Genomic DNA, 16,251 nt, shown 5'->3' with positions numbered 1-16,251 from the left:
AAAGACTGTATCAGCAGATTGGAATGCGGAATGGTATGAATATTCTATCATTTTAAAGGGGGCAGAGCATCAACGGATGAATGATTCCAAACCTGGACGACCTTCCACCTCAATGAAATGTGACAATACTTAAGCTGTAAGTGAAGATCACCACTTAAACTGAGAATTTGCAGAGGAAGTAGGCACAAACGTAGAATCATACCGTAAAATTTTAACAGAAAAATTTATCATTCATTGCATACATAAAATTTGTGTTTATGCTGTCTTTGTTGACTGATGATCAGAAAGAGAATTTCATTAACATTAGTGAAGACTTTCTTGAGATTGCTAATACCAATGAAAAGTCTTTGAAAGACATTATAACTGGAGATGAGACATTTATGATAGCAATGTGAAAAAAGATGAAATTGATGCGGTGAGTGAGGAAAGAATCACCCTAACCAAAATAAAAGTCAGCATGAGTCAAACAAACATGAAGTTGTTTATTTTTTGACTTAAGGTTTGGTCGATTATGAATTAAGAGTTAATAATAGGATTAAGATTTGTACGCAATGAGTAATGACATGATTGAGTTATGATTACGAGTTCTACATAGAAGTTTCATGAATTTAAGGGATGCTATATGCAGAAGAAGAGCTATACTATGGGAAAATCAGGGTTGAATGTTCTATCATAACAACATGCCAACTCATATGTCACTCCTTAATAGCCATTATCTGGCAAAATATGAGACAACCATTTTACCTCATCCATCCTACTCTGCAGACTTGGCCCCAGCAGATTTTTTTCTCAAACTGAAGGTAATATTGAAAGAGCGTAGTTTTCAAACCATAAACAAGATTAGGGAAATACAATTCAACAACTGCACTCCATCCTCAAAAATGTATTAAAAAAACAACACATTGGGAGCAGTGAATTGCCAGCAAAGGGGGCATGCCTGTACAAAGTTGTAATAGCTTTTATTATAAAAGTTTGATTCATTATTCTAAATATTAAGTTCCATTGTAATATGTTAATTTTTGGACAATGTTGACTAATTTGAACTGATGTTTTTTTTAATATTTGGCTTTATTATATAATGTAATATTTATGACCCTAGAATCCTACTATCTCTGAACTTTTAAGATATCACATTTTGTTAGTGCACTTATTTTATAACAAAAAATTGTATAAAGTTTATCAATAAAAAATAATGTTTAAGTAACAGTTCCCAATTATTACAGCAATTCTAAGCATTTACAACAGACAAAAACATGTTAAGCCAGTATAATAAGATAACTGCATAACTTTGCCATCATCAATAGTTGTTACACACTACTTTAAAGTTCTTAAGACCAACAATGGGGGGTTCAATGTATAAATTTCTTAGTATCATTTCAATTAAGCAGTTAAACTTTAAAAGTTCAGACGAACTGTACTTTAGAAACGGATAGCCCTTGCATAGCCTAACTGAATTGACCATTAAAATCAACATTCTTGTGAAGTATAATTCGACAGTAACAAAAAAAAAATCTGCAGCCGATAGCCACAAAAAAATTTTCAATAATTATGGATCAAATGTTATTGTAAATTTGAAGTTTAATAATGATATTTGTTTTGAAAAGGCATATGGAATGCTTAGCAAAAAGAGCATTAGTTTTCTGTAATTGTTTTAGATTATGCAGCTGGGTAACTGCTTACTTAACGAGTAAACAAAATTTTTGTAAATTTAGAAGATTTACTGTTTCATAATTATCATATGAATTTCTAACTGTTTCGTGGTCAGCGATTTACAAAGTTTTAAAAGAAAAACTGGGTTACAGAATGTTGTACATTAGGTCAATGGCAAAAATGTTAATAGATGCATAATGAAAAACTTCCTGCTACAGCTCAAATGAATTTGTAACACTTAACTTAAAATGAAGCAAATGAATATGTTAATCACATGTAACCAGTGATAAGACTTCAACAAAAAAATGGTAACATTTAAACACGGCAGCAATAGATGCAGTGTTTGCATTCATCATTTCAGAAGCCCAAAAGGTTTAGGCGAAAATGTTCTGACCACTGATTTTTTTTTTTGACAATAAAGACATGCTAACTGAGAAGCTTGATTATGGAAGTACTGTATTAATCTTGATAAGCTACAGTGAATTCTTTAAAAAAAACTTTGATGCGCTATTGAGAATAAAAGAAAGAAGTTGTTCAGTGGAGTTTTGTTTCTGCACAACAATAGACTTTAAATGCAACAAAAATGATTCAAACGCACACTACATCAAGTTATCCAAATTTCGCACCTAGCTGTTATTACTTTTTCTCCATTTAAAACAATTGCTTGCACTGTACAGGTTTGAAAACAATGAACTGAAACATAAAGTAATTAATTTAAATCAATGGCAGAAAAGTTTAAAAAAATGCAAAACAAAAAAATTTGTTTTTAATCCAAACAGCCTCCTTAATTCAAAAACATGTTTCATATTTTTCATATTTCACGACATATTTAAATCTTGTTTTTGGTATGCATTTATAAGTCAGGTGTACAAATATACCAGAAGTATAATTATAAGATATAATCCCAATCTCTAAATCCAGCACTTCCCAGTGAGTTTTAACAATGCAAATTTTGAACGTAATAATAAGACTGTCATTTTCTGAGGTACACAGGAAACCCAATTACGTTCAACTGTAGCCACATGTTAGCTACAAAAAAAATTACACTTCCACAAACACTAAGCATATTTTGAATAAAAATATTAACAGCGAAAAAAGCAGCTCCACTGTGCGACATGACAATGGGTGAGCAGGATGTTGTGGCTTTATAGCTCTATAGTAGCATCAATAGATGCCACTGTAGTAAAAATTGTGATGGAGTAGAGGATGATTACCTATACCATGTACAGAGTAGTGCTTACTGATCAGTCAGGAGTCATGGTCCATAATATACAGCAGAATTTCTCTATTTTTTAGTACAATTTATTCAAAACAAGTTTAATATGAATGAGTATGTCCTTTTGTATTTTGCTGAAAGTTTTAGCAAAATTTTCTATTACAGTAACAACATTCAAATTAAAGTTAAAATATATACATTTTCTGCTAAGATTGTCATAATTTTTATACAGAATACATATTTATCTACCTTTCTTAGCTTCATAATAACTAAATCATCACATGTTCACACATTTCAGATATATTCCATTTTCAAAACTCATACTCTCACTTCTTCTCTCTTGTAAGGCTTTATAGAAGTTAGCTCAGGCCCTTTACCCTACACAAATCATATGCATTATCAGGTTGGTCTTTCTTCTTGTTCTTTGTTATCTATTGGTTACACTCCATCCATTTATTTTATAATTATCTATTTCTTGTTTTCAGCAAATTAAGATTCTTAAATAAAAAATCCACGTGATTATTAATCGTTTATTTATAATCCTTTTCCCACCATTTTGTAATTTAGAAACTTCTATATTTTCCAAAATATTAAATCTTTTTTTCTTTTGTATAATTTTGAATTGGTTTTGAGTCTTCCATTTTCAATGTATGTCCTTCTTTATTAAATGTGTTGTATAGTTAGACATACCCCATTGGAAATGTAGGACTTGATGAAACAGATTCACAATTATATAAAAGGAAGAAGACTGAATATTATAGAAAATTTAGAAATTTTTAAATTAAGAAATAGTGGAAAAAGATTATAAATGAACATATTAGTTAATAATCAAGTGGATATTTTATTTAAGAATCTTAATTTGCTCAGAACAGGAAAATTATTTATAAAATAAATGGATGAAGTGTAACCGATAGATAACAAAGAACAAGAAAAAAGACTAGCCAGGTAATATATATGATTTGAGTGGAGTAAAGGGTGCGACATAACGCTATAAAGTGTTACAAAGGAGAAGAGCAAGTATGAGTTTTGAAAATTAAATATATCCAAAATATGTCAACGTGTGATTTAGTTAAGACAGACTAAGAAAGGTAGATAATTGTATTCAATAAAAAAAAAAAAAATTATTTTGGAAAACTGAATACTTTTGTAGTACTGATAAATAAAAACATGATTTTTTTTAATTAAAAACTTTTTTAACCACACACCAAATAAAATTATATAGTAAAATGTTTTTAATAAAACTTACTTTAAAAAGTTCTCATTTGTCTTTGCGACCATCCTCATCGGTCAGTTCTCTGTTTCATACTGACATCAACTTTTGCTGCCAGTGATTTTTTTATCAAGCATACATATTAAATATAAGATAAAGAGTGTTTATGATTTCAACCACGTCTATAGATTTAGTATAGTGGTGTAATGGTTTTTACTAATGAACATTTTCAATTCAAATCGCACATACTTTTCAATCATATATTTAATACATGTCTGAAAAAACACTACCAACATCACAAGATGCTAGTCCCTGAGGTGGTCACAAAGATAGCTAAAAATATTTTTTAATAAGTTTTACTTTCCTAGCTTTATAGTTATACTGTGTCCAGTATATTGTATAAGGGAAAGTACATGCTTATAGGCTCACATTTCACATGTCAGGGTTTTTGTACAGCTTGACATTTCACAATCCTGGTCGGATGCCTGTATGTTTGATGTCCATAGACTGGGGACTGATTAGGAAGAAATTTAACACCGCAATTCCTGAACACAGGTCAATGATACTGTTTAACTTTGGGTCCGAATTTTAAAATTTTACTCAAATTTTTCACATAAATTATGTGGAAAATTACAGAGTATCTTAGATATCCCTCAGCTAAAGAAACTTTCTTACTCAAACCATCATAAATGGTAAAAACATCTTTATTTATTTATTTTTTTTTTTGTTTCTGGTTTCAAAGCCACATTTCTATATTAATTAGGTGATTCAATCACATTAATATGTAACTTTGGTTAAATATTTGGGTAATTTCATTCAAAGCTAGGGCACAATAAGATTAACGTTTTTTTTTTCTTTTTTCATAGTTATTGTTCCACTTTATATCTTCAGATTAAGAGGAATTTTTATTAAATCTTGTATAACGATTTCTCAGTGCAGGCCCTCATCGATGCAATTTAATTTTGGTTACAATTGGTCAAGTTGTTGGGAAGATACAATTTACCATGTTGTAGTAGTCTTTTGAAGGCAAAGCACCCGCTAACTCTTGCAATTAAGCAAGTTGCACAACTCTACACATTTTTTTTATAAAAACATTTTGATACATGATTTGGATTGGTGTGTCATTATAAAAGTTCAATTTCAAATTAATTTTATCACTGATTGTCATGGACAAGAATATAGAAAATGTCAATACATTATGGAATTTAATACCATAGATAACAACACCTTGCAGCATAATACAAACAAAACTTACTAATAATAATGTGATTTTATCATCGTGCTTCAATCATACTTAACATATATTAACTATAATGTAACATATATTTTTGTCTGATTTCATTGCCAATATTTACTATTATTAACTCAACCTCTTTTAAGCTTTCTTGATAAATACCATCTTTTATGAAGAAACAAGCATGGCCCTTTAAATTAGAATCTAATATCAAATTAGTATAATTTCTTTTTACTTAGCATTCAATTGAAAATTCAATTATTTAATACTGATAAAACTGAAGTAGACATTATTGTCATTGGAAAAAGTTATAAATTTATAGATCCAAATCAAATATTATGTTATCCACTGAAGTAGATACAATTTTGTCAGGTAAAAAAAATCCAAGAATATATATATATACACACAAAAGTAAAATAAGTAATGATAATTCATAATGTCAAAAACAACTTGGGCACACATGTTAAGTGAGGACTCCACATTTTTATACAGAATAGGCCAGGATAAGACAGATAGATTAAAGATAAGGAAAGGAGATATAATAGAAGTAAAAGGAAAGAAGGAGAATGCAATGATTTTTATGGCTGATATCGAAAGAAAGCAGAAGATGTACAGATTTAGCTTGATGCTTCGGATAATGATGAAGGATGTGGTTATAATAAAGCTTATTTAAAGGTAATATTTTCGAGAACTGATAGTTAAGTAAACATGGCTCTTTTTTTTTTTGTTGGGAAGTCTCTAAATGTGGTTAATTTTCATACATACAGAGTAAGATCTGTGAAAATAGCCAGAGAAATGATAATGAAAGTATAAATGAGAGGAAATTTGTTTATGCATCCACACATTTTAAATAGAAATGATAGTTTATAAAAACAGATTTTGCATACCAGTATGTATATATTAATCAGACAAATTAAAGATAATGAAAAATGTAGGGAGGGGGATCCTCAGAGCAATAAGAAAAATGAGAATAAACATAATCAGAAATTATCCAATATCAGTATGTGTATAATAATCAGAAAAATAAATAGTAATTTACACTATAGGGAGGGGAGAATCCTCAGAGCAATAATAAAAATGTAAACAGACATGATAAGAAGTAATTTAAACAAATAGGAAGTTGAAAATGAAAAGGTGAGAAATAAAAGATATTGAATGTTCTTTGCAATGCCAATTTATGTTCATATCAATGAAAGGTTACCAACAGTGATTTTAGAAGACACCACCCTCCACCTAATAGAAAGATGAAAGAAATATTTATATATAACAAAAAAAAGACCAGAACACAAAAGCATAATTTAAAAAGGAGTCAGAAAGAGGATAGAAGACTGAAAGGCCTAGTATAAACCTTGACTTGGGAGTACCTGGAACTGGAACAAGATCTGAACATTCAAGTACGTGGAAGTATGGGAGTACCTGGAACTGGAACGGGATCTGAATACTCAAGTATGTGTAAGTATTTTTAGACTGATAATAATTTACACACCACCTGCTGAGCTGTTTTCATTAACAGCATATGGATTCCGTCCAAGCTGTTCAGAAGCGGCATTAAACATTGGTTCTTGAATATCCCTGTACATCCTCTGCAAAGCATTATAACCCCCTAAAAAATATCACATTCAATCAATTTAAAATTAAAAACATAATAATAGTAATCAGTATAAAAGTATATGCTATATAACGGGGAAAATATAAATGAGAATTTATTCTTCATGTGCGAGTAATTTATATACATTTTTTAATATTCATATTATAGCGTAAATGGTAAGATAGTCTAACTGTGGTACCAGCAGGAACTAACAAACTGATCTGAAAACTCCTTCACATTTTGTTTTTATGACAAAGGCTACATAAAAATTATGTCAATCCCACCTACAATCTCTGATTCAAACTCATTTGGGATGTGACTTAATAATCCATACCTTAAATAAAAATATTTACCTGGAATCAACAAAAATAAATTATTAGAGAATAAAATCATTAATGAAAGAATAGAAAAATTCCTTCACTGTTTAAAATGCCTATTCCTTTTAGAGTGATATACCACTAATTAGTAAATATCCCACCAATACATTGAATTGACTTTACCCCCTTTGGGATACCCATAATATGATTATAAAGTCTAATAGTGAAAAAGCAGTTTATCATAGTTCAACTAAAAAGAAGCTCTTGAATTTTTAGGCACAGGAAGGTTATCAGCAAGAGGCATTTATATGGTATTCTACCTAGTCCTAGGTAGAACCCCGTTCCCAATTAAAGGGAATAAGTGGAATATTTTAATTTTTGAAGCATTTTTCTTTCAAAATAAACTTCATCATCAGGGATAAGTAAAAAAAAAAGAAAAGTTATTTGGAAGATGTTCAAATCCTTGAGATTAAAAAAGGAGACTGTAGATATTCAAAATGTTCTTTTAAGAAAATATATTAAGACTTATAAAATCTGTTCATTAAATTAAATTAATACTTTTTAAAATGAAAATATAATTTTTTACATGATATATAAATAATTTTAAAAGCACAGTTTCAACTGAAATAACACAGTTATTATCACACACATTAAAAATAACTTATCTACAATAAGGCTGCTTCCTTATACATATGTACTGAACATACACTGAAATAATTATATGATTTATATGGAATGCACAAGGGGGCAACAAATTCCAGATATAAGTTTCTCATTTATTTCAGTCCAAGATAACACGGTACAGGCAGCTATTTGTTTACAAATTTTCCCTTAAATCAGAATTTTTCAGAACTAAATTTTCTCAACTGTGATCTTTTTTTAAATTCAAACGATAAAATTTAGTTTAAATTATTGCTTTCTGATTTTAGGCAATCAAATTTGATTTAGTTAAAATAGGTAATAGGTAATGTGGTGTTCAATGGTTTACTTTCAAACTTTCAACATTAACATTTAGCTCCTAAATTATCACACTCAAATGTAACATGTCCGACAATAATGATTCAAATACCAAGCTGATGATAAGAATTATGATTTCTAACTATTAAAAAAAAAAAAAAAAAAAAAAAAAAAAAAAAAAAAAAAAAAAAAAGCAATAACTTCAGAATGCACATTGAGACTTCAGACAAAACACAGGCTCAGATAATTATCACAAAATACACTGTTCAGACCAGGATTATGGAGCAAAATTTAATGGAATTTTTGGAAACATTCTTTTATAAATATTGAAATTAAAACATAACTTAATTTATGATTTTTTTTTAATAATATAAATGCATAAAAAAACATCCCATCACTTTCATTATTAGTTATTTATTTAGCGAATACCATCTTAATACAGACTTTCCAAAACGAAGTGAAAAGTTCAATAAAAATAAAAACCACAAGAAATACAGAATATCAAAAGACAGCAATACAAATAATTTCAAAAATAATAATAATAATAATTAAAAATAATAAATAATAATAATTTCATTTGACAAATAATTTAAACAGAAAACATTTATAAGTATCCTTCATGTTAGGAATGTAACTGGACATATTAAGATATCAAATAAAATTATTACCAAAATGTTATATATATTTAACTTATGACTAAGTTGAGTCATTGAGATTCTCTTTATAGGTTCTACGAATGGATTCCTGAATTACGTAAGTGATGGTCCAGCTACTGTCTTTACAAATCACACCAAGATGATGTGACTACCATGTTTCAGGACAGAATAAGAAGATACATTCTAACTCATCAGTTCTTATCCTGTTAAGTATAGTCCCTATTTTACATGTTAAGAAACAACCAGACGGTAATTTAATGATGAAAGGGGACTTTATGGCTGTAAATTTTTAAGTCATTCATTTTTCAAGTTAGTAATGTCAGCAATCACAAATAAATGGTAAATGTTCTTTCGGCTTTGTATTAGTGGACTTCTAGACCGATGTCATCTATCACTGTCAATAACCATAAAAATTTCTAGATACATCTCCTAATAGTGAACTTTGTGGACTTCGTTTTTTCTGGCCCTACTAAGCAGGAGTCTCAATTGCACATACTGACAAATGATAGCTACATCATTTTTTTCAGCAGCTAGAAAATTTCATCAGAAATTTTTCATAGGCTTACTTCCTTTAGCTATCATCCGATGATTATTATAACCAAATCTCCTAGGTTGTGTTTAAATTATATGTACGTACTTCTGGGTTTGAATACCTGTAAGGCAAGGCATATTTCATATACAAAAAAAAAAATTTTCATGCTACATTCATTTTTATAAACTTCAATCAAGTTTATGTGATGAAAAACCCCATTATCTTATAATCAATTCACATACGAATATTAAGACACAAGAAAGACAAACAAAAATTTACAGCTTCTGTAATAATGTACATCAAATACAGCACCATGTATGAGCCCTTTAAATCTGATTGTATTTTGTGGTTATTTCCTTCGCACAGACAAATAAAAATCTGCTTTACACATACAAAAATAATTTCATTATTAAGACATCTTCATTCAATTGTGAAAAGACCTGAGAATGCATGACTAAATGTTCTCCAACTTTCCTTTGTCATTAATATAATGTGATATTGTTCAAACAATTTTTAAGCCAAAATATCTCTTACAAAGTAAATTTTTTTCTTTGTAAATTGCACGTGCTACAATATCAATCCACATGTATGTGAATAAATGACTTAAAATGACCACAAATTCAATTTTTATGACTTTTCAATTATGAATATGATGCTTCAAATTCAGCATTAACTTAAGTTTTAAAACTAAACCACGTTAATTTATACATCTTCTGATTTATACTTCAAGAAAATATATTGTGTTTTTTATATTATTATTTGACTAATTTTAAGAATAATAATAATCTTTTACTTTTTATTCTACAGTGTATGTGTGTATAATTATCTACTGAAATTTTTATACTGTTTATACTAAACAGAAGTTTTTCCATGTTTTTGCATTTATAGAAAGTTAACAATTTCAGTACTGGTTTGAATAATATGAAATCATTAAAAAATCCAAACTGTTATTTTTTTAATATAATTTATTTATGGGTAGTAAGTATATTAATGTAAAAAAAAAATATATATATTCACTTTGTTTAAAATAAAATAACAAAATAACACATATGATACGTCTGCGGGCTGGTGATTGCTAAGTGTATGTACAGTGCCAGTTGTCAAACATGTGGAATCAGTCGTTTAGAAGATTCTGTTGGCGATACAACTTATTTTTTATTATTACCGCATTTCTGCTTATTATTATTTTCATTATGACTAGTCAAAGCTTATTTACGTTTTCATTTGTTACTATGACCTATCTGCACATAAAATAAACACTTTTATTTTTAGTATAATTATTTTACAGAAACAAACAATGGAATACTGTTATGCAAAACAAATAAAATATATATATATATATATATATATATATATATATATATATATACATAAACAATTACTTTTATTATTTATTCATATATATATCCTTATAACAAACAGATTACAAAGAAAAATAAAAAATTAATTTAGCCGTTCTTATGAAAGTAACGAATCAAAAACTAAACTCACAAAGAAAAACTAATAGAATAATCTAAGTGAACAGAAATGCCTTAATATGAAAATGTGTTTTTTATATGTATATTTTTAATTTTGTAAAAAGTTTGTATATGGTTTGAAACATTCAAAACAAAATCCAAGGAACCATTCAAAACACAATCCAGGAAAATCTTTACAGGCCTTGCAATAGAACATAATATCTTTACGTTTATTTTATTTTTTTGCACAAAAGCAGTATCTTTTGCAATAGTAAGATAAGGAGTAAGTTAGAGTTTGGCCTTTCTAACTTGCTTCCTATCTGCCCATTTAGTACATTTCTTGAACAGCTGGGACTTCCGATTTTAGCATTCTATGGCAAGAGTTCTCCTATAACTACCAATCGGAAATCATGATATGGTATTTTCAAATTTCCTGTTTTGCAGTAAAGTTTGAATGCATTTTGCATCATCATACCAATCATATTAAACGCTACTTTTTTATACTAGCCAATTGTTTGGCACATGGGTAGTAAGATAACAATTGATTTTGGTGATCAATACTGAACATATACTTGTTATAATTACTAATAGGCACTGGTTTAATTTTTGTCCGATCTATTTTTTTTTTCTGCAAGATTATTCTCAAATTCTGTTGATATACATTAAGTCTCTTTTACCATGCCACCTCCCAATTTCTACACCTTGTGAATATTGGCATACTGATTGTGGGAAGGCCAAACATGTATGTTCTGTTACCAACCACAGAATTAACATTTCTAGAGCCATCCGTACAAATTGTAACATCAGGATTCATGGTATTCATAATATTATAAAATTAAGTTTGCAAGATAATCAGATTTGTGCTCTTTTTATTATACTGGCAAAAGATCAAAGCAATAATTAAAAAGAGAAGGCCGCCCAGAAGGGTAATAACAAGGAACAACAATAAGGACTGGAGGTAATTAAAATATGGTATATACTGAAAGAAAATAAATTATTGCTATTTGTTTCATGAAATAAAATAATTTTTTAAAGAGCAGCACCAGTAGTAGAAAAGAAGTAAGATGAATAATTACAAAAATTCATGTTTGTGAGGAATAAGATGAAAATATGGAAATTAAAACTATAAGATAACATATAGATTTGGTAACATAATCAGTTTTTTTTTTTTTTAATTAAAAATGTGTACTTGTAACAGTTACACATAATTCAGAAATAATTAATTAAATATTTAATAATCATAATTCAACTAAAAATCAATGGCACACAACTGCTAAAATGGTAGACTAAAGAATTTATTTAAAGTTAAAACAACTAAATTAAAATACTCTTGGACAATTAAATTAATGTGATTTTTACTTATTTACGACCGATTATATTTATTTTCACTTTTAAATCAAACATACATTTTTGTCTGACATCAAAGTTTAATTTTACGTTTAAGTAACAAAATTTTTACACATGTGCTAAGGCAACAACTCTGATGAAAAAATAAATACATCTCTTAATATAAATAACTTAATTTTTTCAACTAAGCCAAAAAGCCTGAATATTTTCAATAACATCTGATGACTTAAAACAATGTAATTTTCATTGTAACATATTTACTAAATTTGAAATCACTATACAAGTTCACAAATTTAAAACTCATTATAGACATCAGCAGTATAAGAATCTGTTTTACAAAATTTCACCCTGGCTTAGTAAACTGGTTGCACACAAGAGCTCTATTCCAAAAATACAGAAATTATTACATACATTGCTCTATTTCTTGATTTTTACGAATAAACATTTAACTTCAGGAGACCATGTACACAACAAATAAGGTTGCTGTGGAATGTAGTTGCAGAATTTTAAGCATCATGTCATTTGCTCCCAATGCAGACAAGTATTTTTTGTCACAATGAATGTTTTTTCACAAAAAATGTGTTACACACACGCGTGTATACACACACACACACACACACACACACACACACACACACACACACATACACAAACACACCACCAATACAAATTATATTAACTAAAAATCATAAAAAATGTTATTACTTGAATCACATTATCATTATATAGCAATTAACCAGTAAAAGATATAAAAAACTCACCCTTTCTTTGCTCTTGTTCCCTGTTTTTTTTGTAGTTTTGCCTCATTAATACACAACCAAATCAACAGATAAATCAATGAAATATAAGAAAAGCTCTTAGTTACCTGGTATAGATTCCAAATTAGACATAGCTCTATCCTGTGAACGCATTAACTCTTGCAACATGGATGGATTTCTAGCAACTTCCATAGTCTGGCGTAATAAATCCGGATTATTTAACATGTGATTAATTTCTGGATGTCGCTGAAAACAAATACAATACAAATTACAGGCAAGTAATATTCAGTATACTTGAAAAACTTCTTTTACGAAAGCCTAAAAAAATTTATACACCGTGGAATACAATAACTAAAAAAAAACTTTAATGCACTATTACTGTTATAACTATTTTAAAAATCTCCCAAATCTAGATAGACTTACACACTGCAAAATTTAGTGTCGAGAACTCAGTAAAGAATAATATTAGGAAACATTGCTGAAACACTCATAGTAAACTCTAGTTATTAATGTCAATATGTTTTCTAAAATTGCACAACTATAATTGATTATTTACTACAAATTGATGATATACAAAAAGAAAAACACAAATACTTTTTAACCAATTTACAAATTGAGCAGTTTACACTCATTTTCAATGATTCCATTCATTTTAACTTCTCTTAACATGAAAAAAATTTTTATCAGTCAATTATACTTCTTAGAATTTTAAGATCAGAAATGTAGTTTTGATACTATTACTCAAATGCACGTGGCTATAAAAGTAAAAGTTTAAATATCAGTGAAGATCTTATACCAAAGGAAACTTTAAGAATGGAAAATACTGAACTTGGCTCAGCAAATAAAACAAGGATGAACAAGATAAGACTTTTAACCTGGCTAACATTTATGACATGGTCCTCCATTACAAGCTCATTGAAAATATATGAGAATATATTGAAAAAAATAAAGAAAGGGATGAAATTGTGACCATTGTTCAACAACATGCATCAAATAGATCATCACAAATCTATATCGTACTGCATCATGCAAATTCACATGTACATCATTGAAAAGCCTGACCAGTTTTATCACTGTTCGAACACTTAATTGTATTTAAAAAAATTTATTACAACTATATTTTGTAGCCCACATACACACCGGCATGAATTTTAAATTCACAGAATAAGCACAATAAATTAAAAAATAATACTGAACTAATAATTTTAATATTTCAAATACTGTGCAGATAATCATAGTATCATACTAAAATACAATGTGTATCTGATCATCACATTAAAAAAAAGAGTATTTTATGCAGTTTCATAATTACTATTTGGCAGACATGCAAAAAATGTTTGTTATATTTCCTAATATAAAAATTTAATAAAACAATATACACTTTAAACAATACCTCAATTAACTCTTGCATCTGTGGATTAGCCAAAATCAACTGTCTCATATTATTAGGATCGTTCATTAACTGTTGAACTAATGGATTCTCCATAACTTGTCGTAACATTTCAGGATTGGTAAGCAATTCACGCTGCATCCTTTGTTGTAATTCCATAAAATTTGCTGAACCTAGCCCAAGGTTTTCTAAACCAACTAGGCCTCCTAAAGAACCAAGTCCAAATGGCGTAGCTGGTATATCCGCTGGAAAAAAATTATGACAAATTTATAAAAATATTTATAAATCCTTTATGATCTAAAAACACAGTACCTACAATTATTTTGTTTGAATTGATTTTTTGAGCTTGTTCAGAGATATGTGCAACTCCTGTTGGTCTACTCTGCTGTTTCAATATTGATGAACTGAATCCAAGTCTCGTCTCAGTAACAATACTGTCACGAAATTTACTCCTTTTTTCTGGTACGGCTGAAGAAAAGTCAACACTGCTCACATACCTTTCATTTTGTGGGCATCTGTAAGTTGTTTCAGTACCCAGTGTGCACAGTACTTATGAAAACCCAATCTCGCTGTAAGAATTCTATAGAGTGGACCTTGAAATTTGATGAAAATTTTCATTAAGTACAGTAATTGTGAAGCAGCATTTATACTGAACAGCAATTTCAACTTTTTCAACAAGTTTAAGACTCACAATGAAATGTGGCCCCCCTCTTCTTTCCTTGTGCACATTAGTTTGGCAACTTCTCTGTACAATTTTCTCACAGAATCATCTCTCGTTACATTATTACTGTAAACTATACACAGCCCATAGTTCGATCACGACTCCAGATGTTACTTCTGCTCGCAGAAAACTAATGACAGTACGTAGCTTGCAACTGATGGAAGTGGCAACAATTGCCTCCATATTTCACCACGTAATACTGAAGTGGTGCTAAACAAAGTGGCAACTGATTGTACATGTGATCATACTTAAGCTTAGCTGATGTCTACTGTGCATCCACTATTTGCTGTAGAAACCGGTTTTTGTTTGCAATTCCCTACCAGAGTTTAATTAACGAACACCCAACGTAAATGTTTTAACATTTACAAAGTAAAAATGTCTTAATTTTTTATTTTCAGCATTTTCTTCTGAAATGTATTAAAATTAAAAGTTAAAAACTCTTTATCTTATTTCAGATTTCTATGGTCTTCGAATTTGTAATTGCTTCTCAAATATAATGTGCTTAAAATCAATATAGTTATTAATATTATGTCAATATTTTAAAAGATTTCAGTTAACCAACATCATCATCTATTAAACACTATGCTTTCACTACCTAACATCATCAGGAACATTCCTATACCCTCAGTTAAATAAATACCTCTTTTTTACCCATTGCTGTAATAGCAGCAAAGAATTCTCTATAACTCGATTCTGACAGCATTAAAATCTTTGGCACCAGGAAATTAAATCCCTGAACAGTAAGGATGTGCTACTAAACTTGTTTATATGAATTTGACATCAGTACAATACCTACAATGGTCATATAGAAATAATAACCATTCATGTATCCTTATTAACAACACATGTCTATTTATTCAGCAAGATCTAAGTCACATATCTGCTAGTAAATGGGAGTTTTCATTAGTTCTTTATATTTGTGTGGTTTATGTGTATGTTTAAATGAATAAGAAAATAGAGAATGATACTACTACAGGTATTCCAGATCTGTGATTTCTTAATGCAAAAAATAAGCAGCCATGTGATATTCATCATGAAATCAAATTTACAGACAAGATGAATTATTGGTAGAGCGGTAGGTGACAAAATTTAAATGCAGAGGGGGGGAAAACTTACGTAATAATAAATAAACAAACTGATTCCCAACTGTCTGTCATTAAGGGAACTTAATGACAAATAGTTGGGAATCAGGATTTTAAACTTAAAAGATTAATGCTG

At 29.0% G+C, this 16,251-nt stretch overlaps 1 protein-coding gene across 4 annotated transcripts in view; it reads right to left on the bottom strand.

Moving 5' to 3' along the window:
* Positions 1 to 16,251, bottom strand: part of Ubqn (ubiquilin) — a 67,720-nt gene that overhangs the window by 25,565 nt on the left and 25,904 nt on the right. For 2 of the 4 annotated variants that reach the window (XM_075382509.1, XM_075382511.1), the window contains exons 3-5: positions 14,316 to 14,557; positions 13,030 to 13,168; positions 6,797 to 6,913 (exon numbers count right to left, since the gene is read on the bottom strand). In XM_075382509.1, the coding sequence (XP_075238624.1) occupies positions 6,797 to 6,913; positions 13,030 to 13,168; positions 14,316 to 14,557 (498 nt within the window). The remainder of the gene's footprint in view (positions 1 to 6,796; positions 6,914 to 13,029; positions 13,169 to 14,315; positions 14,558 to 16,251) is intronic. The other 2 variants (XM_075382510.1, XM_075382512.1) reach the window with 2 other exon arrangements.

The sequence above is a fragment of the Lycorma delicatula genome, chromosome 1, assembly GCF_047948215.1.
Source record: "Lycorma delicatula isolate Av1 chromosome 1, ASM4794821v1, whole genome shotgun sequence".
In the NCBI taxonomy this organism is placed as follows: domain Eukaryota; kingdom Metazoa; phylum Arthropoda; class Insecta; order Hemiptera; family Fulgoridae; genus Lycorma; species Lycorma delicatula.
The sequence above is the reverse complement of the archived record's forward strand: the minus strand, read 5'-3'. Positions and strand labels throughout refer to the sequence as shown.